The sequence below is a fragment of the Harpia harpyja genome, chromosome 14 (genome assembly GCF_026419915.1).
Source record: "Harpia harpyja isolate bHarHar1 chromosome 14, bHarHar1 primary haplotype, whole genome shotgun sequence".
NCBI lineage: Eukaryota > Metazoa > Chordata > Aves > Accipitriformes > Accipitridae > Harpia > Harpia harpyja.
This window is the reverse complement of record NC_068953.1, coordinates 5924010-5950474: the sequence shown is the minus strand read 5'-3', so window position 1 is coordinate 5950474 and position 26465 is coordinate 5924010. Positions and strand designations below refer to the sequence as shown.

Sequence of the window (26465 nt, the reverse complement as noted above, 5' to 3'; positions counted from 1 at the left end):
ACCATTCATCTTCCGTGCAGTCACTGAACGGATGGATCCATGGGGGTGAGTGCTGCAAGGCAGGTATCTTTTTTTCCCCTATCCGCTAAAGTTAACATAGGCTTCCGAGTCACAGGTGCCAACAGGCAGGTTGGAGCCGCGGAGTGGGTTCGACCCGGGTGTTCTGAGCTTTGCCTTACGAAATGCCAAGTTTCTCGTGGTTTCAGCTATTAAGTCCCATTGAGGGAGACGGCTGAGGAACCTCTGACTTTGCCACGTGTTAAATACTGGCCAAGGAGCAGGAACAGGAGGAGATGGCTACGTGATCCCGCGTGGAAGTCGGCGGGGTGCTCTGGGTCCGGGACAGGGGTGCGGAGCTGACCCGCCCGTGAGGCACAGCCGTGAGGGACCGGCCTGCCGGAGCCCCCCCGGGCGGGGCAGCCCTCCGGCAGGGCCGCGCTGCAGGCCGGCCCGCGGCCGAGGGGGGCTGCTCCCCTCACCGCGTTAGCACTCGCTTCCGCGGGGACAGAAGCGGAGCGGCCCCGCAGGTGCCGCGGGGAGCCCCTGCCCCGAGCCCCGCGGGGGCGGCGCTGCCCGGCCCGCACGTGATCAGGCGGCGAGGAGCCGCGATGGTACCTGGAGGCGGCTCCGCCTCAGTCCCAGGAAGGGAGCGGCCAGCGGGGCGGGAGGGGAGCGGCCGGATCCGGCGGGACGGGACGGGACGGGGCTGCCGCCCCTCAGAGGCTGTGCGACGCTGCCGGCAGCGGCCATGGCTTTCGCGAAGGCTCCGAAGGACCCTTTCGGCACCGCCGTGGGCAGCCTGGTCGGTGAGTAACGGGGGGGGGGGGGGGCGCCGCGTCCCGCCCTACCCCGCAGCCCGCCTGAGGGGAGCCGGGCGGGCGCCGTTTCCCGCCTCGCCGCCCAGGGCCGTGAGGGGCGCGGAGGGACGGTGCTTTCCCGCTCTTCCCGCCCGGGCCGGCCCGGCGCGGCTTTGGCGGTGCTCGGGGTCCGCGGCCGGCTGTACGGCGGCTGCTTTTGGCCTTTCAGACCGGGCGACGTTTGGAGCGCTGCAGGCGGAGGAGTGGGGACAGTTTATGCACATCTGCGACGTGATCAACGCGACGGAGGAGGGGTGAGCGGGGGCAGGGGGCTGTGGGTCCGGGGGGGGGGGGGCATGCCGGTGTCAGAGGGGCCGGCAGTGCCGTGACCTGCCCCCTTCTCCGGTGGGAGATGACAAGAGCCGGTTTTTCGTCTCGGAGGTAGCACCGGCGTTGCTCGAGGGCAGGGCAAAATCGAAAAGGCGGTGTGCGTAAAGTTAACCAAAACGAAACAGCAGCGGGGAGCAGGTCTTTTTGGTTCCTAGGGAAGAGTTTTGCCTGTCTCGGTGCCTTGTGGTCAGCCATCAGGACTTGGAGGGATTAGACTTGTAGGCTGTTCCCCATAGACAAGCGCTAGCGAAAGGTGGTAACCTAGGTTTCTCACCCAGGTCTGACGTCTTTCGTGTAACCTGTACCGCTTGTCAGGCTAAATGGGTACCCCAGTGCTCTGCAAAACCCAGCCTGGAAAAAGACCTTGAGCATTTGGTTGCCTACGACACTATTTAAAACTCTGTGCTTTTAACTTAAGCCGAGTTCCCCGCTATGCAATTTCTCAGCCAACCTACATCACAGCAGGAGTGAAGCGACGGCTGGGTGTCTGTGCAGTGAGATCCATCCTACGAAGGCATGTACCCAGGGCTCCCAGGACAGAGGTGGCCTCTTGCACTGAACAGCCACATCCTGGTTTGCCCAGCCACTTGCTGCCTCGTGCTTCCTTGTTCCCACCTGTAAAAGGGGGGAGAAGGAAATTTGTTCTCGTGTAAGATCTGCTTCAGCATTGTACTGCACGAACTCCCTGCTAGCAGTGGCATATTTTAACACTGGAGAGCTTTCTCCAGGAGAATGAGGTATGCCTTAGTTTTTGCACAAGTATCTTTTTTTATATTACCTTTTCTTTCCTTTCATTTTTTTTCGGATCCCACACACTCACCCATGGCTGTTAGAGCTTGGAAGGTCAGTAATAACTCCCTTCTGGTCATTGCCATAAGCAACAGCATGCTTTGACCCTCAGTGTTAGTTTTTACGTGAAGCTTGTATGCAACAGAGCTTTTTTTTAAGAAACTATTTCCTCTTCTGCACAGCTTATGCTTACAGAGGAACTCCTTATAACTTCCTCCTAGGCAACTACTACTAGTCACAGTCTGTAACAGGATACTAGGAACAGCAGAACTGCTGTATCTAATTAAGCAAATGGTTATTTTAATGCAATATCCAGCTCCTGACCAGAGCATTTCCAGATGCTTCAGTGAGAGAAGCAAGAAGCAGGAGTAGAATAGTAGTAGTACAGCTTTCTGCAAGGGAAAGTTTTCTTCTCTCTTGTGCTCCTGGCCATCACTTGATGCTCTACTGGTATGACTGGGTATGATATAGAATTGAGAAAAATAGAGAAATCTCTTTTTCTGATGAAGTACAACAACATTTCAAATTGAAAAATGCAGTAATGGTAAATACTCATTTAATTTCATTGGCTTTGAAATATTTTCAACAAAGATTTCTTTTTTTTTTTTCTTATTGAAACATTGTATTTGTGCCTGTTGCTCCATCTTAGATTCTGGAGAGATCCTAAAGAGGCTTTAGGACATCTTGTTTTTGTTGATCATGATCATTGAGCTGGACCTAATAATTGTACACTATAGATAGCCCATTTTAATCAGGCAAAACTGTTTCCCACATGTGATAAGCTTGATACCATCTTCCACCCTTTTCCTCCTACATAGATAGTTAAAAGATATAGGGTGTATATATAGAAATCAAAATGACTGGGCTAGAAATGCCACTGTCTTTGGGGTGGAATGGGTTGTCCATCCGTACATGGTGATTACTCAGATGAGTTTAAAAGCATCCTGCAATTATAAGATTGGAAGTTAGCCAAGACACCCCTACTCCTGACAGCACTCCCAGAAGAATATTTTTTAATTGCATCATATGTGAAAAATAGGTACCAGTCAACTCTTGATGCAGCTGGCAATAGTTATTCCCTTTCATAGCAATAAAAGCTAGATAAGTAAATCTGTTGTACAACAATGAAATAATATAATTTTGGAGGAGGCTTTGCAGAGGAGAATAACTTTATTTCTCTGCACAAGTCTCTGGAGTAACGCAGAGTCTGCAATAACAAACCTGATTCACTGCTTTGTTACTCTAGCTCAATGCCAAAGTGATTTTGCTGAAATCAATGGGGCAATTGCTCTAGTTTTATGTGGGTGTAAATACAGGGATGAATTTGGTCCCGTATCTCAGGCCAGCATTTTTGGCTCTTGGATGAAGTTACGAACTAGAAAAACAGTCTAACTTTACTGGAAACTTTCTCTACTTAATTTCTTTTCACAGGCCTAAAGATGCAGTTAAAGCACTAAAGAAAAAGCTTTCAAAAAACTGTAACCATAAGGAGATCAGGCTTACCCTGTCCGTAAGTACAGCTATATTTATATTAATTAGACACTGAGAAGGAAAACATTTTAAACGATAAGGTGGCATGCAAATTATCACTGACACAACTCTCCAGGATGTTTTCTGTGTTGTTTGTGTGTTACATTACTACCCCAGTGCAGATCAGATGGTCTACTGGCGTTCCATAGAGTCCTGGATGACAGAAATTCTTAAATTTATTGTTGCATTTTTTGTTTTTTTAAACTTGTACTATGTAAAAGTAGTATAGTTCTTATTTACTCCAGTGACTGTCCCTCTGTCAGTGCCCTACCTGTTTGTGAAAGATAAGGAGGTTGATATATTACACAAAAGCGACATTTGACCATTCTATTACTCGCCTCGTGGTACTGATCTTAGTTAAACTGAGCGTGGTATGCAGCATGGTGGAACATGCAATACCTGTTTTGTAAAGGTAAGTGTTATCATGTATAAATGAGAAACTTGAATGAAAGGGCAACAATGGTAAGTTAAGCAAGGGAGCAAGACACAGGCTAAGCCACGTAAGATTCAGATGTTACGACTGAAGTTTGGAGTGGCTGGGAATATTCTCAACTGAGGTAACCTGGCCTCCAGGATCTGACAGTGTTTCTGAACGATCCCAGTTTGGGGAAGCGTTGTGATTTCAGTCAATTTAAGATTTACTGGAGTTTGTTAACATAGTTCTCTGCTTTCCACTACACTGATAATGTAGGCAGCAGCAGGAAGTTCCTAACGCTGTCATAAGTCCAGAGTTCCCAACTTGAATTACTCTTGACTGACAATAGTGCAACTGTGAGAAGTATCATAGCATTTGTATTTTAAGTTGTTGGGGATTTGTGTCTTTTGTTGTTTGTCTAGAAGTATTTTCTTCACCATTTCCTTTTTTGAGGTTGTAGAGGCCTGTCTGCCTTACACTAAATACTATTACTCATGGGTTTGGTATTTGTTGTGCAAAATCATTATCTATATCAATATGTGCTGAGAAGTGATGAAGGAAGATAGGTGATCGATAGTGTCTAATTGTAGGACACTTAGCAATTGCCCAAGTGTCTCCTAACAAGTTAAGAGGTACAGGTAAACGTGTTAAACATACCGATGTATACCTTCAGCTTGTTCCATTTCTGCACTTCTTTCCTGGCTTCCTCCTCCACTGTCTCATGAGTCACCTTTCTGCGTGTTTTGTGTGTTCTATGTGTTTGCATAACAGAAACACTTGGTTTCCGCTGTAATTGCAATCCCTGTATCAGATCTGCTTTCTTTCTCCTACAGTCTTTGTGCACGTAGGTCCTTTGCTGAATATCTGACACAGTCAGCTGGAGTTATGATAACCCAGTGCTTACATTTAGGAGCCTTTCTTTGGATGTTTACTCTGCAGATATACCCAAGGTGACATTATAGCTTAGCACTTAAGAACATAAAAGTGGGAGAAGCATCTTGTTTCAGGTGTATCCAAGGAAGAACTTTATCACGTTGACCTGGAAGCTCATTGTATTTGCTCACAGATGGAGTGTGTACTAGGTTTCAGTTGTGCTTGTAGTTCAGCGCTTTCTCACAGTCTCTTTACTATTCCAGGCCCCTTTCTCCATGTCTGTTCTCACCCACTCACATGTACGCATGTTACTGTGCCTGCCAGGCAATCGCATCCTTTTGGCCCAGCTTCTGTTTTCTGACTGTATGTTTCTTCTCCTTGAGTTCCTTAATTTTTTTTTTTTTTTTTGCTTTTTAAAAAAACAAGAAGTGCCAGCCTTTCCTCCGACTCCCCCTCTTCCTGCTTTTGTTCTTATGTAAGGTCTTCTATCCTTTGCCTCTCCCTCTGCCCCTGGCTCCTTTCCTTTTTTCTGGTTTTCTACCAGTACTGCCATCAGTTTGGCATGTGTAAAACCTTTCCTTTGATCTCATTGCTGACCACATATGACTTTTAACTCCCTTGTTCCCAAATCAGTCTTTCTATGTGCTATATCTTCTGGTTTTATGTTCTTGGTTGCCTTAATGAAATTGTTCCTATTTCCCATTTTGAAATGCTTAGATTGGAACAGCAAATCATTGCAAATGGAAAAACAGAAATAATGTTCAATTCCTAAAACACAAGCCCCCCCCTTCCTGTGCAACTCTTATCTCTGAAAAATTGTTTTTCTCCCAAATTTCTACAAAAATAAGGGCTCTTTTTTTGACGAACTGTAAATTATTGCCTGTATTTCCTACAGTAAATGTGGCCCTCCAGCTTTTGACACTCTACATCAAATTGGCTCTCCTACCTACATTAGATACAACTAAGAAGGCACCAGATCTACAATAGCTTTTCTTTTGAAATGTACTTTGATCCACTTTTATTTACTCAACCTTGAAATTCTGGAATTTAATCTTTCTAATGAAAATGCTTAAGGAGCTTATTCCCAGAGATTACACACAGAGCGAAATGTGAAAGTCTTCATCTGAAGTAACATGACTGCACGTGTTAGCCCTGATTCTGTCACTGAGACGTGTTAAATCTCAACAGTGTCTTCTTCCTTCTGGCTCATAGGTGCTTATTTATTTACTCGGAGGAAGAAGGGTGAGCGCTAGCTGTATAATGTGTTGGCTATGGCTTGGCTTCATGCACTCTGATCTACTGAAGTTACCTGGTGCTTGTGAAGTCACGTGGATCGAGGTGTATGTGTCAGGCCATGAAGTTGCTTCATGCAGAGTCTTTGATAAAGCCAAGAGATCAGGCTTGGCAGTGGTGATTTTGCAATCAGAGTGAAGAGGATTAGAACTTTTAGGCAGGAATCCAATAAAGTCTGCATGTGTTATTTGACTTCTTATTAGTAACAGACTTTGGATACGTAAACTGTTTACGTAGTGAACGCTGAGACACTTGTTCAGTTGCCTCTGTAGATCTCCCTTGGTTTGGTAAAGCATTTACTGCAGTGCCCCAGTTCTGGTGCCTATAAGGTCTTAGGAACTGAACAGCACATAGGGAAGTAGTTTATGGAATGTGTCCCTCTGTACCTGTGTCCACGCATACACTCTTACATACAAAGCAGTGGGCAGAAATTTCAGATGGAATTATTGTTTCATTTCTGCATTGTTGGAAAATATTTTAAAAGAAGTCATTGGTTAGAATTAAATTCTGGAGTTTGTTTTTTTTGCCTTAGGCTTTTTTCTCATTTTCCTTTTAATATTCTGTAAGTTTTCAGATGTAAGAAAATTTTAGCATGGCAAATGTGGCCTTCAGATTTTCCTTTGTTAAATTAACATTTCACAAAGCAGAGGATCTAAATAACCAAAAACATGAGAGAGCCCTCCAGTTCCTTAATCAAAAAAATCCTAGTCAATTTTATTACACTTTGTTATATATGGGCAAAAAGGAGAAGAAAAGGACATTGACTGGGAGTAAAAGACTTCCATATTTCCGTGGTTTTTTTAATATATATATGTAATTTGAAAAATTCAAGAGTTCTGAAAAACTAATATTTTTGAAATGCAGAATCTTGGTAAAGTCTACATAGCCACTGCACTGTATTTGATGAATGCTGCTTGTACAGGTTTCTTTTAAAGGCTGGCACTTGGAAACAGTGTCTTGCTGTTCAAAAACTCTACTGGGTGGACATCAATATATGTTTAGTAGAGTGTAATCCTGTAGATGGATTAATGACTTGTTCCCTTTGAGTCAGAAATATGAATAAGCAAACTGTTTATCTGTGTTTTCTTGCATTCACCTTAGGTCTGAGAAATATCCATCACAAACTACATCCATTCATTACAGCTTTATGGACCATACCTGGCTGCTTTAGGAGCAGATAGTCCTACTGAATTCTGAGTGAGGTCTCTATTGATAAGGAATGTAGTTGACTTTCTGTTATACCCACCAACTTCTCTCCTTTTTGTTTCTGCCTTACAGTTTGTCTTCACCTCTGTTCAGATGCCTTTTATCATTTTAGATTTGTATTGCTGTCATGTGAACCAGAGGGCTTTGGTTGTGCAGGTCGCCCCCATTTTCACTCAGTGTAGATCTCTTCTCAGCTGGATGTTTGGTATCAGCTAGCCTGGAACATAGCAGGGCTGTCAATTCCAACAGTTCTCAGGTCCTGCCTGTCATTTAGAGGAAGTTTAATGGTTTGGTTGAAGTTAATTTGCCAGTTCTGTTATTAAAACATGTTTCTGTTGAGATTCTATTGTGCTATGTGGAGCAGTGGTTGACTTGGCCACCTTGGATCTATTAATTCCAATGGAACTGCTTGGGAAGGTGGAGTCCTATTTACAACGATAAATAACCATATTGAAATTCTAATGAAAGGTGTTATTAACATGAAGGTGGCTTGTTCATGAACAGTCCAGTTAAAAATAATTGAGTCAAATTCTTCTTTTTCTTACACCAGCTTAGTTTCGCTCTAAGTGAGTAGGCTGGATTGGCATAATTGAGTAGAGGATCTAGCCCATTAGTTCAGCACTTTCATTCAGAGGGTAAATACTCAGTCCCTTAAGTAGGGAATTAGTAATAGGGAGTTGCATACCAAATTTCCCATGCACTGGGTTGAAAATGTTTTATACAGACCATCTTTGAAGTACTGCACAGGCAAATGACTTGGCTTATTAGCATATGTTTCATGTACTCTTTCAAATGAAAAATAATGATCCAAGCCAAGATTTTTTTGTAATTATCTCTCAGTTTTTTGCACAGCAGTCTGCCAGCGTCTCTTTGTTCTGCCCTGTTTTCATTTCAGCAATGTATTTTCTTCTGGTCTTAAACCTGTTCTCCCATAAGTTCCTGATTACACTGGGAGAAAAATCCCCAAGTCCTGAGGCTAGAAAATGAGTTACTAAAATGATTTCAACTTAGTCAAATATAGTCTGCTCTGAATAGGAAAGTGTATTTAACCTACTTCTATCAAGATTACAATAGTGTCCCTTAAAATCTGTGTATCCTTTTGAGAATATAGCCTATCTGTTGCATGATTCAGGGGAAGTTTTGTCTCAAAACCCATGAAATTTTGCAAAATTTTGTTAATTTCTACCCTTTGCTTTCACCTTTCCATCTTCCCTCTTAAATTGGGAGGGAAAGTAAAGATATGGTTGAAGAGCAAAAAGCACAAGAATGACTGCTTTTCATTACATGGGGCATTATATTGCTCTGGTCGATCTCCAGATTTGAGCCAGGCAAGATGCGTTCTGTTCCTGATTCTGCCCCTGCTCTTACTGACCCCAGATTCCTATCAAGACTTGTATTGGCCTGATTTCAGGTGACTGGGATGTAGTGACAGCTTTTGATATCTCTTCTGTAACATGGGAATTGTAGTCAGCCACCTTGAGCTGTACAACGGAGAAATACTATGTCATTATCACATACTGCTATATTTGATAGGGCAGACATGTTGCTTGCAGGGATCCTACTCTAAGCATTCCAAGCAGAGTTTTGGAAGTAGACTTCTTTCATGAAGATGAATCTGACAATTGGAACAATTCAACTGTTCTGTTTCAAATCAGGGTGACCTTTAAAACGCGTGGAGAAATTGTACTCCAAGTTCTTGAATTTGTTCTTTTCTTTTTTTTCATTAGTCTCTCACTTACAGGGCAGATTAGAAGAGAGGCATTTAGTAAGTTTATTTTCTTCTCCTGTAGAGCTCTTCAGAGTCTGTCAGACCAGGGTACCTATGTGGCAGGCAATGAATTAATTCTATTACTGAATCTGTGCAAGTAATTTTTTAAGCTATGGACTGATTTCATGCTGTTAAGGTATTCTGTGTTCGGTAACTGCTATGACATGGAAACAAGTGTGACCATACTTCTCTTAAAACTAGTATAACTCTGGCTAACACATCTCATTTTGTATTGTATATGTATAACAGTGCACGCAGTGAGCTACTGTTTCCCTGTAGTAACCTCATCAGACATTCTAGTGAGATAGCTGGCAATGACCTGTTCGTATCTATTCGTACTCTTCCCCATAACACCTTGGAAAAAATTAAACAAAAGGAAATAAAAGCAGTCAAGTTGGGGTTTTTTTTTTCCTAGTATCTGTGTAACAGAAGCTTTTTGTGTGTGCAGCTGCTTGACATGTGTATAGAGAACTGTGGCCCAAGATTCCAGTCTTTAGTTGTGAAGAAAGATTTCTGTAAAGACAAGCTGGTGAAACTACTGAATCCAAGATACAATCTGCCAATTGACATGCAGGAGAAAATCTTGACCTTTATCATGGTAAGCCTAGAGTAAACAGTAAGTATTTGTGTGTCTGCTATATGGTAAACTTTTAATGATGCAACCCATTTCTGTGATGTAACATACTCATGGGAACCTCTTCCTGAAGCAGACTTTATTCTTGCTGCTCCCCCTTCATGCAGGGGTAGCACAGACTGGACGACAAAGGGAGAGAACTGGAGAACTGTCAACCTCCACCTTTTATATTCCCTTCCCAGATTGTGTATGTGCTCCCTCTGTGGCTGCACTTAGCAAGCAGGATGAGAGGTAACTTCAGAGCTTTTGTGGTTCCTGCTGCTTTGAATGGAGTTAGCTGGAGTGGATAGAGGGAATAACCTGCCATTTAGTACCACATGTTTTAGAAGCACTTGTCTGATCCACTGACTGTCCATTTCTGTGACTGTTATTGTTCCTGTTACTTCATAACTAGACGTGGGCCCGAGGTTTCCAAGGAATGGTGGATGTGAGCGAAGTAAAAGAAGTTTATCTAGAATTGCTGAAGAAAGGAGTGGAGTTTCCGTCTTCCGGCACCAGTAGAGGGGGACCTAAGGTGGGGATACACAAGGGTGCTTCATTAACCATTGTAAATCAGAAACAGGATGTGTTAATTGTATGAGCTCTGTAGACAAAGAAGGTGTGTTTGTTTTGTTTTTTTTTTTTTAATTTAAATGCTCCAGGGCAGAATATGACCAACCCACTTAAGCATGTGAGCAGGAATCGGTTTCAATTATAACAGCTAAGATGACAACAAAGAAACCTGGCCTATATAATAGTTGTGGATATGTTTTCAAAAAGGAAGCTTCTCTCTCTTGAGACTTTCAAAGTGTGTAAAGGATTCAGGCATGCTGTTTACCTCAAAATGAATGAGAGCTGAGTGCTACAAACTTGTCAACTTCTGAAAGCCTCAACTAAAATGAGCAAGTTTTTCAAGAAAACACGTACTGTTCAGAATATGAGCATTATCTATCTTTAAAATTAAACCAGGAGAGGTAGAAATCTAGAAGAAAAGATTATTGTCTATATATCTCTCCAGCTGTTTGCGCAGCCCGTACACAATAAATGTTATTTAAACGTATGTCATGGGTAGCATTGTGTAGCATCTAGGACATTAAATATAAGTAAGGCTTGAGCACTGGACATCAGCTGAAAGTACAGGACATGTTTTAAAGCCATTCTTTCCAGAATTCTTTTTCTATTAGAACAGTTTTCACAAGAGTTTTGAGAAGTGTGAAAGCCATCCACCACTGGGTGGAACCTTGCAATTACAGAATTAGATGTCTATAATCAGTGCAGACAGGACTGATTCACATTTATCCTGAGTTTGATTTGATTATTGAATAGTGGAGTGCACAAAAGCTTATGTATTTAAAGGTTGTTTGAACAAGCTGTGTGGAGAATGCTCTCAATAGACAATAATTTTTTTCCTCACCAAGTACAGTAAAGATGATTCTGTCTGCCACGTGTATCTGCCAGTTAAAATCAGTGGCAAACCTTCTGTTGATCTCAGCAACAGCAGATCTAAACACAATTTTTACCTTGGTCTCTAGGAATTGAGGGACTTTAAGTGTGTAGTCTTGTGCAGGTTGGGTTTTGGATTTGGATTTTTTTTTTATAGCAGTCGGTTCAAATTCAATGCAAACAAAGCTTTCTGCAGACGAAGTGTTCCAGCTTTTCGATCCAGAATGCCTTTGTAGTTCATCTTCTACAGAGACCCAGACTTAACGCCCCAAGCTTTCCACTGCTTCCAGGTGTGATGACATTCTAAACTATCCTTCATTGCAAAATTGCAGTGGCACTTTGGGAAGGGCTCTTGGCTGTTAGGTGGCTTAAGAGCTCAAGGAGCTAGCCTGTTCTTAGCCATTCCCACTTTATCCTGTAGTGGAATTTACTTGCAAACCCATTTAAAAGATATCCGAATTCTAAGCCTCCTTTAATTACAAAGCATCCATTAGATTTATTCTTGTAAATAGACCTTGCTCAACGAATTCCCTGGGAGCATTGATTATGAGAAAGCTAATGCCCAGTTGTCTAGTCTGACAAATATGTTGTGTAGCTCTCTCATCTGGATGTCTGCTTCAATTCTTCTGTTAAACTCAAGCTCTGCTCTTTTGTCTTTCAGCAGACTTCATCTCAGCCTTCTGCAAAGTCATCACCGTCTTCTGCTAATCCTGCAAAACGTTCTTTACTGCCTCTTCCCACAGGCCCAACATTATTGTTGACTCCTGAACAGGTACAGTACTACAGGTTTAGAGGAGAGTGGGCACACTTGGAATGTACCATTAATGTGTGATTTCAATAACCAGACCACTGGGAGGGACCATCATTTCAAGTGGCACAGCTCTATATCCATGGTTTTACGTTTATTCTCCTGAAGACGTTTTATACGGTGGTATACCAAGGCAAAGTAGGCAGAATTGGGTTCAATAAATGCAAGGCTGTACCTCAACCAGAAAGTGGAATCATTTACTCAAGCATGAGAATCTTGAATGATGTCTAATGATGTTGTTATACAAATTGATAAAAGTTACTTGAAAGATAAGTGCGAAAGGCAAACTTACTTTTGCATAAGGCTTGTGTGAAGAGATTATCCTAAAAAGCAGGAAGGAAAGGACAGTTCACTTCCATTCCTGCTTGGCCTGTAGGTAACTAAAAAGAGTAACAGTAACATTAGTGAGAGGGATTAACTGCAAGGAAAATGAGTAGTACTATCAGATTTGGATCTTAGTTTGACTGCACATATAAAAGCTGAGCTAATTCCATTCATTTTCATGGCATGTTACTGGAATAAAATAATGCTAATTAGGCCCATATTATACCTAATGGGGAAGAAAGTATGTATTAGAGGCAAGAATTACTCTGCTCACTCTGTTCACTTACACAATATTCTGTCCTGTTGAACTCAACAGATTGGGAAACTGTACAGTGAACTGGATATGGCAAAAATGAACGTGAGAGTCATGTCATCAATATTAAAAGAAAATGTTCCTGGCTCTGAAAATCCGGATGATATGAATCTTTTACAGGTATGCGGTAATTCATTGGTAGGGTATGTTGGTTTGCTTTGGTCAAAGTTGATTTTAAAATGTGTTGTATCCTTTTAACATCTGGATTCAGATTGCCAAATGGAATCCAACAACAGGTTTCTACCTCTGGTTTTGCTCAGCTTTCTTGTCTCCTTCACCTTCCCCTGATGTCTAGATAGTCAGGAAAGGACAATACAGCTTGCAATGCAAATTTAAGCTCTAGGGAATTCCAAGGGCAAAGGAATTTCATAATGGAGCGTTCTCTGTTAAGCATGTTCTGTCAAACAGCCCCGAGAACATTCCATTTGAACGCAGTTGCCTTGTGGGAAAATAGATGATGACACAGCCTTTCTCTTGTTTCCGTCCTGGAGTTTTCAGTGCTCTCTTTATTATTACCAGTACCTTAAAGGCAGACTGAAGGCCAGTGAAGAATATGAAGCGTTGGTTTTATGTGCGTGACCTCAAAGATTGGGAGTTTGCTGTGCTATATAGATGAATCCATGTGCTCTTAAAGTGTAGCCTGAGGGAAGTGTATTGCAGTAGTCCAGTTTAGATTTGACAGTGAACATGCAGACCTTCTTCTTTCTGTGATGTCATTTCTTCTACTTGCTTGCTTTTTTATTTTAGAAATTAAAAATGCAGTATTACTTTAGTATTTCACTAGTGACCTACGTTAATGGACATTTTTCTGTTTCGTATTGTCTGCAAGAATTTAAAAAGCTTTTATCACATCCTTCTGTTTTTAAACTTACCTCTGAACTTCTATGATGAGGAAGCATTTTTGGTAATTTGTCAGCATTAAATGTGTTGGAGAACTGATCTAATTTTTGCAAGCCTTCAGTGTGCTTCTCTTGCCCAGTGGAGAGTTTCTCCTTTGCAATGAACTGTTACTGGGTGCTGTTGGTTTGCCTTCAAGGTCATGCTGTTCAGCTGTGTCCATTTATGGATTGGTTCACAACTGGAAGTGAGATATGGAGAGATAGCAGCAATTTGCCACTGTCTCTCATGTTTAATGACAGGCAGCGCTGCTGGTCTAGGGGAACCAGATAGGAGACAGATGCAATCTCTCAGTGGTTTTTGCTCCCCTGGAAATTCCTCACATCTCCCACACTGTCTCTTCTGCAGAGATTTGTGGAGCTACAAGCCCAAGGAGGAAGGGCCTGCAAAGCACGGGTCTGAGCAGAGTAGACCCTAAACACGGGCAAATAGCTGTTGCATTAGGTTCCAGAGGGCTTGCTTTGCCTGCGCTAAAGGATTGAGTATAGGTTGTTCCAGCAATGGACAGCACCTAAGCAGCTACTCTATGGCTGTTCTGTGCACAGTAATTGACTTCTGTAGTGCTACTGCCACTAGGGAGGTTGCCAAGGTGCAAACTGGCCTTGATGATTTAACCAGCCAGTGAAAGATACCCCAGGTAGGAGAATATGCTGGTTTAATATGCTTGGCCACCTCTGTCCAGTCCATGACAAGGTAAGTGTTTCTGGCTGTGAAACAGGAAAAGCATGTCTTTCATTTCCTGTCTCCTACTATGGCCCTTCTACATGTGGGCGCACAGATCAGGTTGCCCACAGTAAACCAGTGGATTCTTATTGACACTCCCAGTAATAAAATTGTTGGCAAAAGTTTGAGGACAGGGTGTGGAGTTCTCATTTGTGGGAGAGTGACTAAAAACTCATTCCTTCTATGTTAATTTCACCGTTGCTCTCTCTGTTCTCTTCCCCTGTGCACTGAGTGGTATAAAGCATCGAGCATGGCTAGCCTGCTCCTTTAACAACGTTTAATGTTCCGTTTTATTTGTGGCTCTACCTGGGTTGCTTGGATTAGGCTTTTGTTGTCAGAGAGCAAAGTTCTTTATTAAAAGAGCTGCTTGTTTAGGCTTTGAGTGATTTGGAGACACTAGTTTCAGTCTTTCTGATTATCTGGGGTCTCTCAGTAAAAACTGTAACAGGGTAAACTTTATCAGTGCAACATATTTTCAGTTCTGTAGCTTCATTAGTGGCTAGGCTCATCCCTTTCTCCACCCTGTTTTGGACAAGCTTTAAGATGGCAGATCTCACTTGAAATGTTGTGCTGATCAGTAACGTTAGTTAAAGAATAGCTGAAATTCAGCATCAGCCAAAAAGAGTAACAAACATACTTGGCGGACATGCAGGAATTTGGGTCCAGATCATCAGTTGGTAAGAATTAGCACAAACTCATTGGAATGACTGATGATTGTTTTACCAGCTGGTAGTCCATCATTGTAAAACTCCAGTTTTCAAAATGTAAGATTGCATGCATCATTGTGGGTAGGAGCAAAGCCTAGCAAATCCATGCTTGAAATGAGTGTCTCAATTTCCTTCTCTATTGAATATTGATACTTACAAAGGAGCTGGTCTGCCTGTATAATGGAGTCATAAGAAATACACATTTTTTAAATGCGGATCAGATAGTAAAGTGTGGAGTTGGAGAGGTTTAAATTTAATTACAGACATCAAACTGAATACATTTTTGTGTGTTTTATCCTGGGCTAGTTGTGGTTTAACCCCAGCCAGCAACTAAGTACCTCAGCAGCCGCTCCCTCACTCCCCTCCCACCCATTTGGATGGGGGAGGGAATCAGAAAAACAGCAAAACTCATGGGCTGAGATAAAGACAGTTTAATAGGACAGAAAGGAAGAAAATAACAATGATAATAATAAAATGACAATAATAATAAAAGAATTGGAATATACAAAATGAGTGATGCACAATGCAATTGCTCACCACTTGCTGACCAATACCCAGTTAGTCCCAGAGCAGCGATCCATCCCCCTCCGTCTGGCCAACTCCCCCCAGTTTATATACTAGGCATGACATCACATGGTATGGAATATCCCTTTGGCCAGTTTGGGTCAGCTGCCCTGGCTGTGTCCCCTCCCAACTGCTTGTGCCTCTCCGGCCTTCTTGCTGGCTGGGCATGAGAAGCTGAAAAATCCTTGACTTAGTATAAACACTACTTAACAACAACTGAAAACATCAGTGTGTTATCAACATTATTCTCATACTAAATCCAAAACATAGCACTATACCAGCTACTAGAAAGCAAATTAACTCTATCCCAGCCAAAACCAGGACAGCTATGAAGATACAGTACTGAAAGGTACAGTACCCTGTAATCCTTATGCAGATTTGGCAAAGGGGTGCAAAATTTTTTTTTACATAAATAAAATAATTTATGTGAAGTATATGTATTTTGAGGAAAAATCAGATCACTTCAAAAATAATACCAGAGCAATTTCTGAATAGCAGTGTGCAAATAGAGTAATTTCCCCCTCCTGTTGTTTGGTGTTTTTTTTTTTCCTTAAGAGGAGCGAGCCAGCATTTGCAAATGCACTGCGGGGGGCGGGGGGAAATTTTAGCTGAGTCGAAGTTCCTGTTGCTAAAGAATTTGTTTCTTTGAACATGCAAAATCTGTAGTGGAGAGTAATACAAATAAGCTATCTTTCATTTCAACTAGCAATAATGCAAAATTCTGCTCAGTAAACTCTCATGATTCTCCTATCAGCTGATTCTGCTAGGTTTGTGTTACTTTCTCAAAAAGTGCATAGATCAAGCGCATCCAAACTTCCCCACTTAGAGGAATAGTTAGAGCCAGAGAGTTGTGTCACAGAGCATTTCTGTCCTTTAGACTACTATTGTCTTTTCTGCAAGCAGATGTTGAGCAGGATCACATCCATTACATCCATGTGAAGTATCCTGCTGAGTTTAATCAGCTTCAAACAGGATCGAATCAAATTTGTTCTGCATCACCTGGAGATCTTCATTATTTTGCGGTTTGTAGTTTAGACTTGAGAGACAGATACATCTTTAGAAATAAAGGCGGGTCAAGAGGTAGGGATTGGGTAGGAGTGCTGGCTGTGATGATAGGAGTGTCAACCTGCCTTGCAGAGATCAAAGACATGAAAATTATGCTATTTGCAATGTTTGGTATGCGTGCAGTTTGTGTAAATTAAGGAATGTTACCTGTGAGTCTGCAGCGCTCAAGTGTCTTATTCTTCTCCAGAACTGACAAATTTGGAGACCACTGTTACGATTTATTTTTTTTCTTCCCCTGCCTTGGGCAGAAACTGTATAAGACCTGTCGGATGATGCAGGAGAGGATCATGGAATTGTTGGTGACAGTGGAGAATGAAGATGTGATAGTTGAGTTAATACAAGTAAATGAAGATCTGAATAATGTCCTCCTGGGACATGAAAGGTAAGTACAGGGCCTCTCTCCTCACATTTGGTATCCTAACTGAATAAGTGCACCTAATGGACATGGATGGTCCCTATGTCTAATGCTGATCCTCCACAAGGAGATAGATTTTATCCTTAAATCCAGAAAAGAAACAAAGACTGAAAAAGAGAAAATTATGTATTTGCCTTCTCCTAAACACTTCAGAAACAGTTCATAAAGGTAGTTAGAAAACCATTAGAATGGGGTAAAAGAAGTTAACAGCATAACCAGGAAATCAGATGGAGGCACACAGAAGTCATTTTGGAACTTGACATTCCTTTTTGGTAGTGCACAGTGGATTTGTAATCAGTCTGCTACAGACCCTTTGGTACTGGTGATGGTCCTTATCTCTCTTAAGTGTATATGCTTCCAGGAAAGGATACTTGTTCTCCTTTCTAAACAGCTTTGAAAGCTTTACTGCAGAAATCAGCCATGGAATAGCATTCTGCCTCATTGCACGCTTAAGAGAGTTGCTTGCTTTTCTCAACTGGATTGAAACATGCTGTTCTACTTGTCTTACAGCAGAAAATGTTTCTTTCTTTCACGCATGGAAGCACTGCAGTGCTTGCATTGATATCCTGTATATTTGTCTATTATGTCATTGGTAGCATGGCAAGATGCTAGCAAAACAAATTAATTTTAAACTCAAAATTCCAGTATTGTCCCCCAAAATATCACGAGTATACTCATGGAGAGTATTCTGGCTTAATAGGAACTAGCCTTCCATGTTAAGTAGTTGATCTCCTCCATGGCTAAGAAATGTTCTAGAAGTCATTATGCATCAAGTGCAATGGTTTGTGATTAAATTTAGCAGATTTAGAGAATTTAGTCATCTTTTCTTTTTAATCCTCTTCTGAATGCTGCACTGAAAATATCGCTAATTCTTCTAAGCATCATGGCACAAACTTTGGGCCTAATCTTGACAACATTTAGTTTTCATTTATCCTTAAATCTTATGTCTACAGCAGTGTTGCCATATTTTACAGTAACTGCCTTGAAAGAGTTGTGTGCTCACTTCTTGCTTTAGGAAGTTTTTCATTTTAGTAAAGCAAAAATGGAATTCTGTTCAGCTTCTGTAAATCCACTGAAGTCAGATGTGGGCTTACATTTTTGTTACGACTGATGAATACTGGCGAGGCCAAGAACCTTTTGAACTATGAATAGTAGCTTGCGGGTATAATTCAACAAATTCCTTATGAAAGACTCACGTGATGATTGAAGGAGCAATTAATTGGCCATTGTAAAACTGGACAGAAAACTACTGCATTTTAGTACTATGATGTTATGGCTCATATGTAATGACTCTTCCTGGGTGTAGATGCATTGCACTTTAGAGTTGATAAGTATTAAAATGTATTTGGTTAATGTTTGTTGCATAAGACTTGTTCTTTGGAATGCCCTCTGAACAATGAGATGTGTAAAGGACAAACTGATTTTAAATAGCTGCATCTGTTTCATACTATATGTATTGTTTGAAGACAAGTCATGCTGCATTCTCTGTTTCTGATTATTAATGTAGAGTCCAAATTAAATCAGGAGCAATCACCATTGTGCAATAAACGGGCCTCATGTATGTAACGATGACTCCCTCTAGTGTCTCTAGCAACTTTTTGGTTCTTTCTGTATTTCAGATAAATATTTTATGTTCTGCAGTTGGAAAGGCTCTTTCTTCTGTTTCTCCCTGCATATATACTATCTTTGTGGGCCTCACCAGTATGGTAACCCTCAACAGCAAATGCAGTTGTATAGACAGTCTCATGTCAATACCACTTAGGGCTCTTACTTCTGAAACAGATTGACCTTATGGATGCTCAATATCGCTTGACTGTGTCTCCTCTGGACCCAGTGTAGGACTGTTATGATTCCTAGTACATAAATATTTATGCAGGTGGATTTTTTGGTTTCCTTTTTTTAAAAAAAGAAATTATTTCAAATGCCTGAAGTAATGAGAGGGCTGTGTGCCAGAACAGATGTGTGGTTTGTCCTGAGATGCCGTGAGGGAATGTGGGGACCTCTGAGGACAGAAGGCTTCCTGGGACTCAGTTGGAAGAGTGTTCTGGTCAGGGGGAGCCAGATTTGGCATAGTGCATGTTCATAGTTACCTCTCTGGCATGAACGTCACAGAAATGTAAGAATGAACGTTTAACTCTGCAATTTCAACAGGTTCTCTCGAAACAGAGTTCGTTTTTTGGAGAATCAGAGAATACAACGTGAACGCACAGAGGTGAGTAATTAGAGATGAACTTGTGAACTGCAGCACTGTAAACATTCCTTTTTCTGTTCATTGTGGAAGAAAACACTTTAGATATAAGCAGATTTTATTCTCTAGTTAAGAGGTACAGGAGACAACAGGCTGATACTACTCCTACTGATTTTCCAAAGTCTCACTTGCAGAATTTCATGCAAATTCACATAGTTAAAGTAGCAAATAATGTCAAATCTAAGATGGACGCTTGGTGAGGAGAAATGAGAGCGATATCTATTCAAATGCTGGTTTATTACCTCTACAGCTAAGCACTATTATCTGCCATACACAAAATGAGGAACCGTAATGTTCCTTTTCACTTGTTCTCTTTTATAGACTGAAATACTATTACACTATCAGAATTCACTATTACTGGTGTTTTTTTCCGAGTCAAAGCTTTTTCTGAATTGTGAATAATGGCTTGTAGCAAATTTTTAATGACTACCCTTTATTGATTGATAATTATGGTTGTTAATTATATTGCCCAAAGTAGTTTTGCATGTTTCACCTTCTGCTAAGCCATAATTGTGTAGTCACCTAGGCCTCAATATGAAAATGACTGCATTGTGAATGCCGAAATACAGCTGACAATTATTAAAAAAGGGTACAAGATGATCTTGTTATCCTTGAAAAGTCACTATTAATACATTCTGATTATGTAGGTGGATGTTTTTGCTTGATGGATGCGCTGTTGGATTAGTTAATAGTCCAAATGGTGCAGTCTGTGCATTTTTATATTATTCAGGACTCTCCAAGTTTAAAATGAATCATCTTTTTAAAAAATTATTTATTTATTTTTTATCTGGTGTGACCAAACCTGTATAATTCAAGATGTGGTTTCATTAAAATCTTTGGTTGGCTACATTTTTAATTCTAACATGTTCACAGGCAAAACAAATGGAACCCTTTTCTGTGTCCTAGGAAAAGTTGTGATTTTGAACTTTTCCTATCCAAAACAGGACTGAAAAAATCAATCTCCTAAGTATGTATCAAATCTCAATAACACAAGTAAGTAGTAAGAAAATAATTGTGCAGGATCAATCAGAAGATTGATATCAAACATGTATGTAAACAAGATCACGGTTGCTTTTTAGAATTGAGTCTGTTCTGTTTCCTACTTCGGAATTGTTTTCCTTAATTTTTTGAAATAGCAACCTTGCTGAAACTGATATTTTCTGGAAAGCATTTTTTGTTTCATTAGCTATGTTTCACACACACACACAAAAATCCTGGTCTTCTCTCATACTTGCCAGTTTTTAATATTATTATTTTTAAAGTTTATATTCTGTGAAAATAGCTATTTGTTTAAAACTATACAAGTTCCTTTAAAAGACAAACAAACAAAACAAACACCACCACCCCCACAAAAAAAACAAAACACAAAAAAACCCCAAACAACTTTATTCCTTTTCAAATGTTAAGCTATACAGGAAACAGCCATCTGCTCCCTCCAGTGATCTACTTGACCTCTCCGTAGATTCTCCATCTCCTCTGTCAACAGTGGTGCAAACTGACTCTGCAGTGTCTCCTTCAGGCCTTAGTAAGTGATGAATGCACGTTTCCCTTGCAGTCTGATTTCCTAAAGCAAACCAACAAGAGCTTGGTGGAGGAATCAAGAAGTTCCTTCTAAGAAAGAAAACAAAGATACTCCTTAATTTTAAGGATGTTCCTTAAATCTCCTTAAAAGGAGAATTGATGTGTGTACGTAGGAAAAAAAAATGTAAGATAGTATAAGGTTCCCTGTAATTTGTTTACAGTAGAAGCAATAATTGTTTTCCCCCATTATGTAAATTTGAACAGTAGAACATGCTCTGTTTTCTACTACAATGAAGACTGTAAAACAGTCTGGTAGTTGCTTGTTCTGTAGGCGTGGAAGAAAGAAACACAGATACGCTTTTCTTATACCCTCTTGATGTCCTAAGTTTCTTCAGGAGGCACTTGGTGTTAGAAACAGTTCACTTTGAGAAAGGTACTCATCTCCTCTAACTTCAGACTTCTTTCATAGTCAGAGGAGTGAGTAAAGCTCCTGACTTTGGTACCCAGAATTACTGTTTGCAGAAGCTCCTCCTTTATCCACTCTAGGGGAGGCCATATACTGAAGTTAAAGATGTGAATGTGCCCCCAGGAATAAATGCCTGTAACTCCATTTTAATCTTTTAGAAATAGCGAAAGGAGTTTTAAGTGGTATCTACCATGTATAGCACTACTGATGTTGTTTTGGTATTTTAAGGAGATAAATACATTGCATCTAAAACCTTTTCAGAGTTATTAAAATTTTGTCTTTCATGTGATAAACAGCAATTCGTTTCAGACTCTTTATATGCCTTCCAAACAAAATTTTACCCTTTCAATGTTCATAGTACAAGTAACTAACATTTGCTTAATAATGTTTAAATGATCATTAATTATCACTTTGAATTTCAGATTGCATATCTGCACACCCTGAAGATAAAAACAGGCATCATCCATCAATTTATCCACAGCTAGATTTAGCAACTATAACAAAAGCTCAGCAATTCCCGTGAGTAATCTCTTATCAAGAAATTGTAACAGATAAAAGATCTTCAGAGGTATTAGTACTCTGTAATTCATCTAATGAGTTTATAGAAAGCTGTGAGAACACAGATTTACTACTTTTACACATTAGTCCAGTAAAACGAGTGAAAACTACCTGTGTGCTAGACATTGCTTAACATGCTTAAAAATACACTACTCCTTGCAGCACTGTTTAGACATAGACATAAATCTATCTCAACAGTGAAAACATACTTGAGATATATATGACTTTCTGCTTGAGTGTTGCCAGTGCTCCGGTGAAAGGGAGAAACAGATGAATTGTACGGGTTAATAAGAAGAGTTTAAGATAGGAGAGGTGTCCTTGTAGTTCCCTACCTTTTATGTGAGAATGGGACACTGGCCCACTTACCCATGCTGCTCGCAGTTGCGACATAAAGTAAAGACAGACCAGCAAAAAAATAATGTAACAATCAGAATATACAGTTTTTATAGTTTCTCAGTTACTTTCAATGTATTACTCTCTCCTAGATTTGCAGCTGAAGCACAAAACAATAGTGTAAGCAACCCAGCTGGACATTCATATAGTAATGTGAGTAATACTCATGTTCAGAATAATTATTCTGTGCTAGCAACTGTCAAAATGAGAACTCTTTGGATTTATTCCGACTGCTGTCCAATTGGGATACAAAGATCTGTTCAGTGGCCCTTCTCCATACATCAGGGAACACTCCATATTTGGTGACCAGGCCAACTTTCCTCTTTTGATACCACAGGTGCTAATATGAAAGCATATTTTTCTGGGGTCCAGCACAATCTCAGGGGAGTTTGCAGAAAGCAGTTGCTCTATTATTTGTGTTTAATCTGTTGATGTGTGAAGCAAGCTGAGGTCTCCTCCTGCTGCCATTATGTTACTCTGGTGTATTTCCTATCTCAAACAAGATATTAAAAAAAAAAAAACCCACAACCCAACCCCCAAAACCGCCCTCCCCCCCAAACAACCCACCAAAAACCCCAAACACTTAAAAACCAAGTATAGTGTAGGACAAATGGTATATGCTGCAGGCAAAACACCCATGACAGAAGGAATGCAAATAATATGAAGGGACTTTGAGGTGATGTTATGAATTTGAATGCTTTTCTGTGGTAGGCAGTATGAAATGAGAAGCAGCTCCCAAACACACGCGCATATTCCCTATTTTAAACTGCAAGTAAATGCAGATACCTATATTGTGAATACTGCGGTCTTTGAGTCTGTGTACTGTAACAAATTACGCAGAAGTAAATTATACAAATGTGCTACAGATAACACTAGAAGATGTTTTGAACTTTGTGTGGAGAATGGAGATTAGATTGATAACTGTTGACCTGAGAATTTACCTGCTATAGTCTGAGAGTCTAAAGATAAGTCAGCAGTTATATAAGTTAATTCAAACCAGTTCTCATAGAACAATCGTTCATGTACTGTTTTGCTTGATGTCCTTAGTTGGCGACTCTTTTAAGCCCAGTGCCTCTGAATCCAGTAAATCTGCAAACTTCTGCATCATTAAATGGACCGTCACCAGCAGGTAATAAATACTGCAGACCACCTAACCTTCACAGAGATGTATTTTTCTTGTTAGAACTTAAGGGCTTTACATAACGGCTGTTAAAGACTAGAGGCAGCAACAAACCTTCCCAAAGTCTTATACTGCTCATGGCTTCTCTTAGACATGTCTGTCCATTGTAGCATTTAAAGCAACTAGATACATAGGAGATAATCTGCTACTTTCAGGAAGATACAAAAAAGTAACATGCAGTAAGCATGCTTTTCATTTACATTTAAATCTGGCTTTATCTGCCTGTCTTTATTCTTCAGCTGCATCAAAGAACAAGTCACAATCACCTCATTACTACGAGATAATGGAATTTGATCCCTTGGCTCCCACTGAGTAAGTAACTTTTAAAATAGATAATATACGGTTTAGGTGTCAAAGGCAAGAAGGCTTCCGAGATGGCTTTTTCTTCTGAGTGACAAAACATCACACTATTCAGACTTGAGCAAGCTGACAAACTGGATCACTAAATTAAATGAGAGTGGCTGCATTTTGTACATCTTCTTCCAATATTTCTGGCATAACCAATTAAGGCATAAACTCCTATAGTGTGTTGATTGAACAGCATCTGTAAAAATGGTGGAGTAATGCTGCGTCAAAAACGATCTACTAAAATCTTATCCAGTGATATGAAAAGGTGATAAGGGTCCTGGTAGAGGAAGCTCATTGACACTTCAACACAGGTAGTTCTGGAACAAGATGACCAAAGTAATTCCTGTTCAGAGCAATCGTGATTTTTAAGAATGTTGTTCTACTGCATATCAAGAAAATCCTCAATTTAAATATAAGCTATGAAAGGGAACGGATGCTGGGGCTCTCTAGTGGGCCAAATAGATAGAAAGTAATACGAAACTAAACAGATGGCAGAACTCTCCTTTCTACCAGTAGTTGCAAAAAAATTTGAACCATCTACACAAAACTTACTTCTGAGGAACCATCAAATTCTGAGGTAGAAAAATCTCAACAAAACTTTTTTTTTTTTTTTTTTAACTAGCGCAGAAATTGCATGCCACGTGGTTACGCTTGCCATTTGTGTTTTGCAGTCCTGTTCCCAAACTTACTTCATCAAAAGTGACAGTGTCCAGAGATATCTCATTAAATGTATAATCACAGACGCACCACAGGATTGGCTCTTTGTTTCCATGGAACCCTGGGCATCCTGCAACTGATGCTACTCCATTAGGCAAACACTATAAACTCTTGGCAGTTCATGCTTGGGCAGGATTTCATGGGTATATTTTGTCAAAATGAAACAACTGTGATGTAGGAGTTGCCCTGTTCCTCCTCTTTCAGAGCTATTTATGAAGAAATTGATGTTGTGCTGAAGACAGAAGTTAAAAAGAATACAGAGTGCTGAAGGTGGAGGTGAAGTCTTCTACTGAACACAGGTTATTCTCTGATGCTGGTCCTGTGCTGTGCTTCCAATAATGTACAAGTGAATAACAGAACAGGTTTTGTATTTTGACACAACAAGCAATAAGTATTGGAATATTAAGCTGTGTGGAAGTTGAAGCATTACTTGGATCTACACCTTGATAATTTGTCCTAAGTGTTCAACTGTGTACTCTTCAAAGTGACTTGCATGATTATTTTTTAAGTATTTTAGGGGCCTTTAAAATATGATTTTCAAATTCACCTGCGTATGAGGTAACACTTGACACCTGACACAGGTAAACAAAAAGGACTTTTGCAACTATAGAAGAAAGGTTTTCTTTCAAGTTAACTGTTCCTTTGTATTGCTTTACCCCTTTATGCAGCAAACAAAACTGAACGTTATGTTTACAGAAACTGCAGAATCCAGTTTCTATTTTGGCCTCATTGCTGTCTGTGTTAATCTCCCTGGGAATTTATTAAGGGGGTTTTGATATGTAGGACTTTTCTAAAATTGGGCCTCTTGATAGATGCCTGAAGACATGCAGTGTTACTTTCCTACATTCATATTATGAATACAGATTTCGTTTTCTTTCTAAAAGCCTGCAATATAATTGGATTTTTGTCTTGGTAAGAAACTGAGCTGGGCCATGAGCTGCTGTCATCCATGATTAACAGAACAGAAAAAAACCTGCTTGTTCCTATGTTGTTGTTGCTTTTCTTTACTGAGTAAATATTGGAGGGGGATCAATCATTTCTTTCAATGTTCCTGCCCTGCAGAGATTGTTGTTCTGGTGAAGAAAAAAATAATCATCTACAATGCAGATGAGCAATAGTTATCCATTTATTTTAATCAAGTTGTTTAACCCTGTTAATAACAGTTTTATCTTTTAATAATTAAAGTGCCTTATCTATTTTAATGCTGAATGTAAAATGTGCACTTTAACAGGTATAGTTCTCTGAATTTATAATTGATATAAAATTTGAGAACTTAGTTCATGTTCATAGCTGATAAGCTAATTTTCTGTGAAATACTGCATTTTAAATGTTCATTATGTTAACTGTTTAAGTTCTCAGTCGGTTTTGCAATTTTTGTAGCATAAAATTCCAAATAAAAGCAAATGCTTACTGAGAAGTTACCCCTCATCACTTCTGAGTTTTTACCAGATAACGTGTGTATTCCATGAAATACCAAATGTAGATAGCTTTGGAAGTATTTTAGTGTGAATCCTGGGTGTTTCATTGCAGTTAGCAATTTTGCAGTTTGCTGTGTGACCATTAGAACACCTTACTTCTATCAAAACAACAACCTTGAAGAAGTTTGGGGGCTTTTGTAAGCACAGGTGAAAACGTAAGCTGCTTTATTCTTATTTTTCTTGCGTTATTTGCAATGGTCTGGACAGCAGCCTGAGAATACTGCTGAAAATAGGATTTGAGGTGGATTGATTTTTTTCCCTACAGCTTAATTGTATTGGTAAAACCCTAGCACGCTGAAGTGTAATAAATTAAAATAGGCTATTTCAGCATGGTAATCCATAATGATTGCTAACTGAACTTTTCCATATTTCAAAGAAGCAAAATGGTCACAGATTAAAGGGAACCGGCTAATTACTGAGATTAGAGAGCTTGTTTTAGTTGGCAAGCGCTCAGTCTCTGTGCAAACTTGGGCTTTCAAACTCGGGGGGAAAACCCCCCATTTTTACGAAACTGGGACTTGCCAGGGGGATATTCCTTTTTTTCTGAAGCACATGGCCACAATAAAGCAATGTGTGGAAAACTCCCATCATCAGTTCAACTTTCAAAAAGACAATGGACTAAA

At 40.2% G+C, this 26465-nt stretch overlaps 1 protein-coding gene across 3 annotated transcripts; it reads left to right on the top strand.

The window, feature by feature from the left end:
- The first annotated feature begins 671 nt into the window (after positions 1 to 671).
- On the top strand, positions 672 to 25875 carry TOM1L1 (target of myb1 like 1 membrane trafficking protein). 3 transcript variants are annotated; one of them, XM_052806902.1, is made up of 15 exons: positions 672 to 806; positions 1027 to 1111; positions 3408 to 3486; positions 9510 to 9659; positions 10090 to 10209; positions 11779 to 11889; positions 12566 to 12682; positions 16767 to 16900; positions 19085 to 19145; positions 20589 to 20706; positions 21591 to 21687; positions 22212 to 22272; positions 23167 to 23248; positions 23539 to 23611; positions 24569 to 25875. In XM_052806902.1, exons 1-15 carry the CDS (start codon positions 749 to 751, stop codon positions 24630 to 24632), a joined length of 1410 nt encoding a protein of 469 aa, XP_052662862.1. In that variant the 5' UTR covers positions 672 to 748; the 3' UTR covers positions 24633 to 25875. The 3 variants fall into 3 exon arrangements, with proteins under 3 accessions (XP_052662862.1, XP_052662863.1, XP_052662864.1); XM_052806903.1 differs by having other exon boundaries at positions 674 to 806; positions 11782 to 11889; XM_052806904.1 differs by lacking the exons at positions 22212 to 22272; positions 23167 to 23248 and having other exon boundaries at positions 674 to 806.
- Positions 25876 to 26465: the final 590 nt, after the last annotated feature.

Coding starts and splice junctions, on each gene's coding strand:
- TOM1L1 (XM_052806902.1), top strand. CDS start 749: ATGGCTTTCGCGAAGGCTCCGAAGGACCCTTTCGGCACCGCCGTGGGC. Junction 3,487..9,509: donor AGATCAGGCTTACCCTGTCC/GTAAGTACAGCT, acceptor TTGTGTGTGCAG/CTGCTTGACATGTGTATAGA. Junction 19,146..20,588: donor TACAACGTGAACGCACAGAG/GTGAGTAATTAG, acceptor TCAAATGTTAAG/CTATACAGGAAACAGCCATC.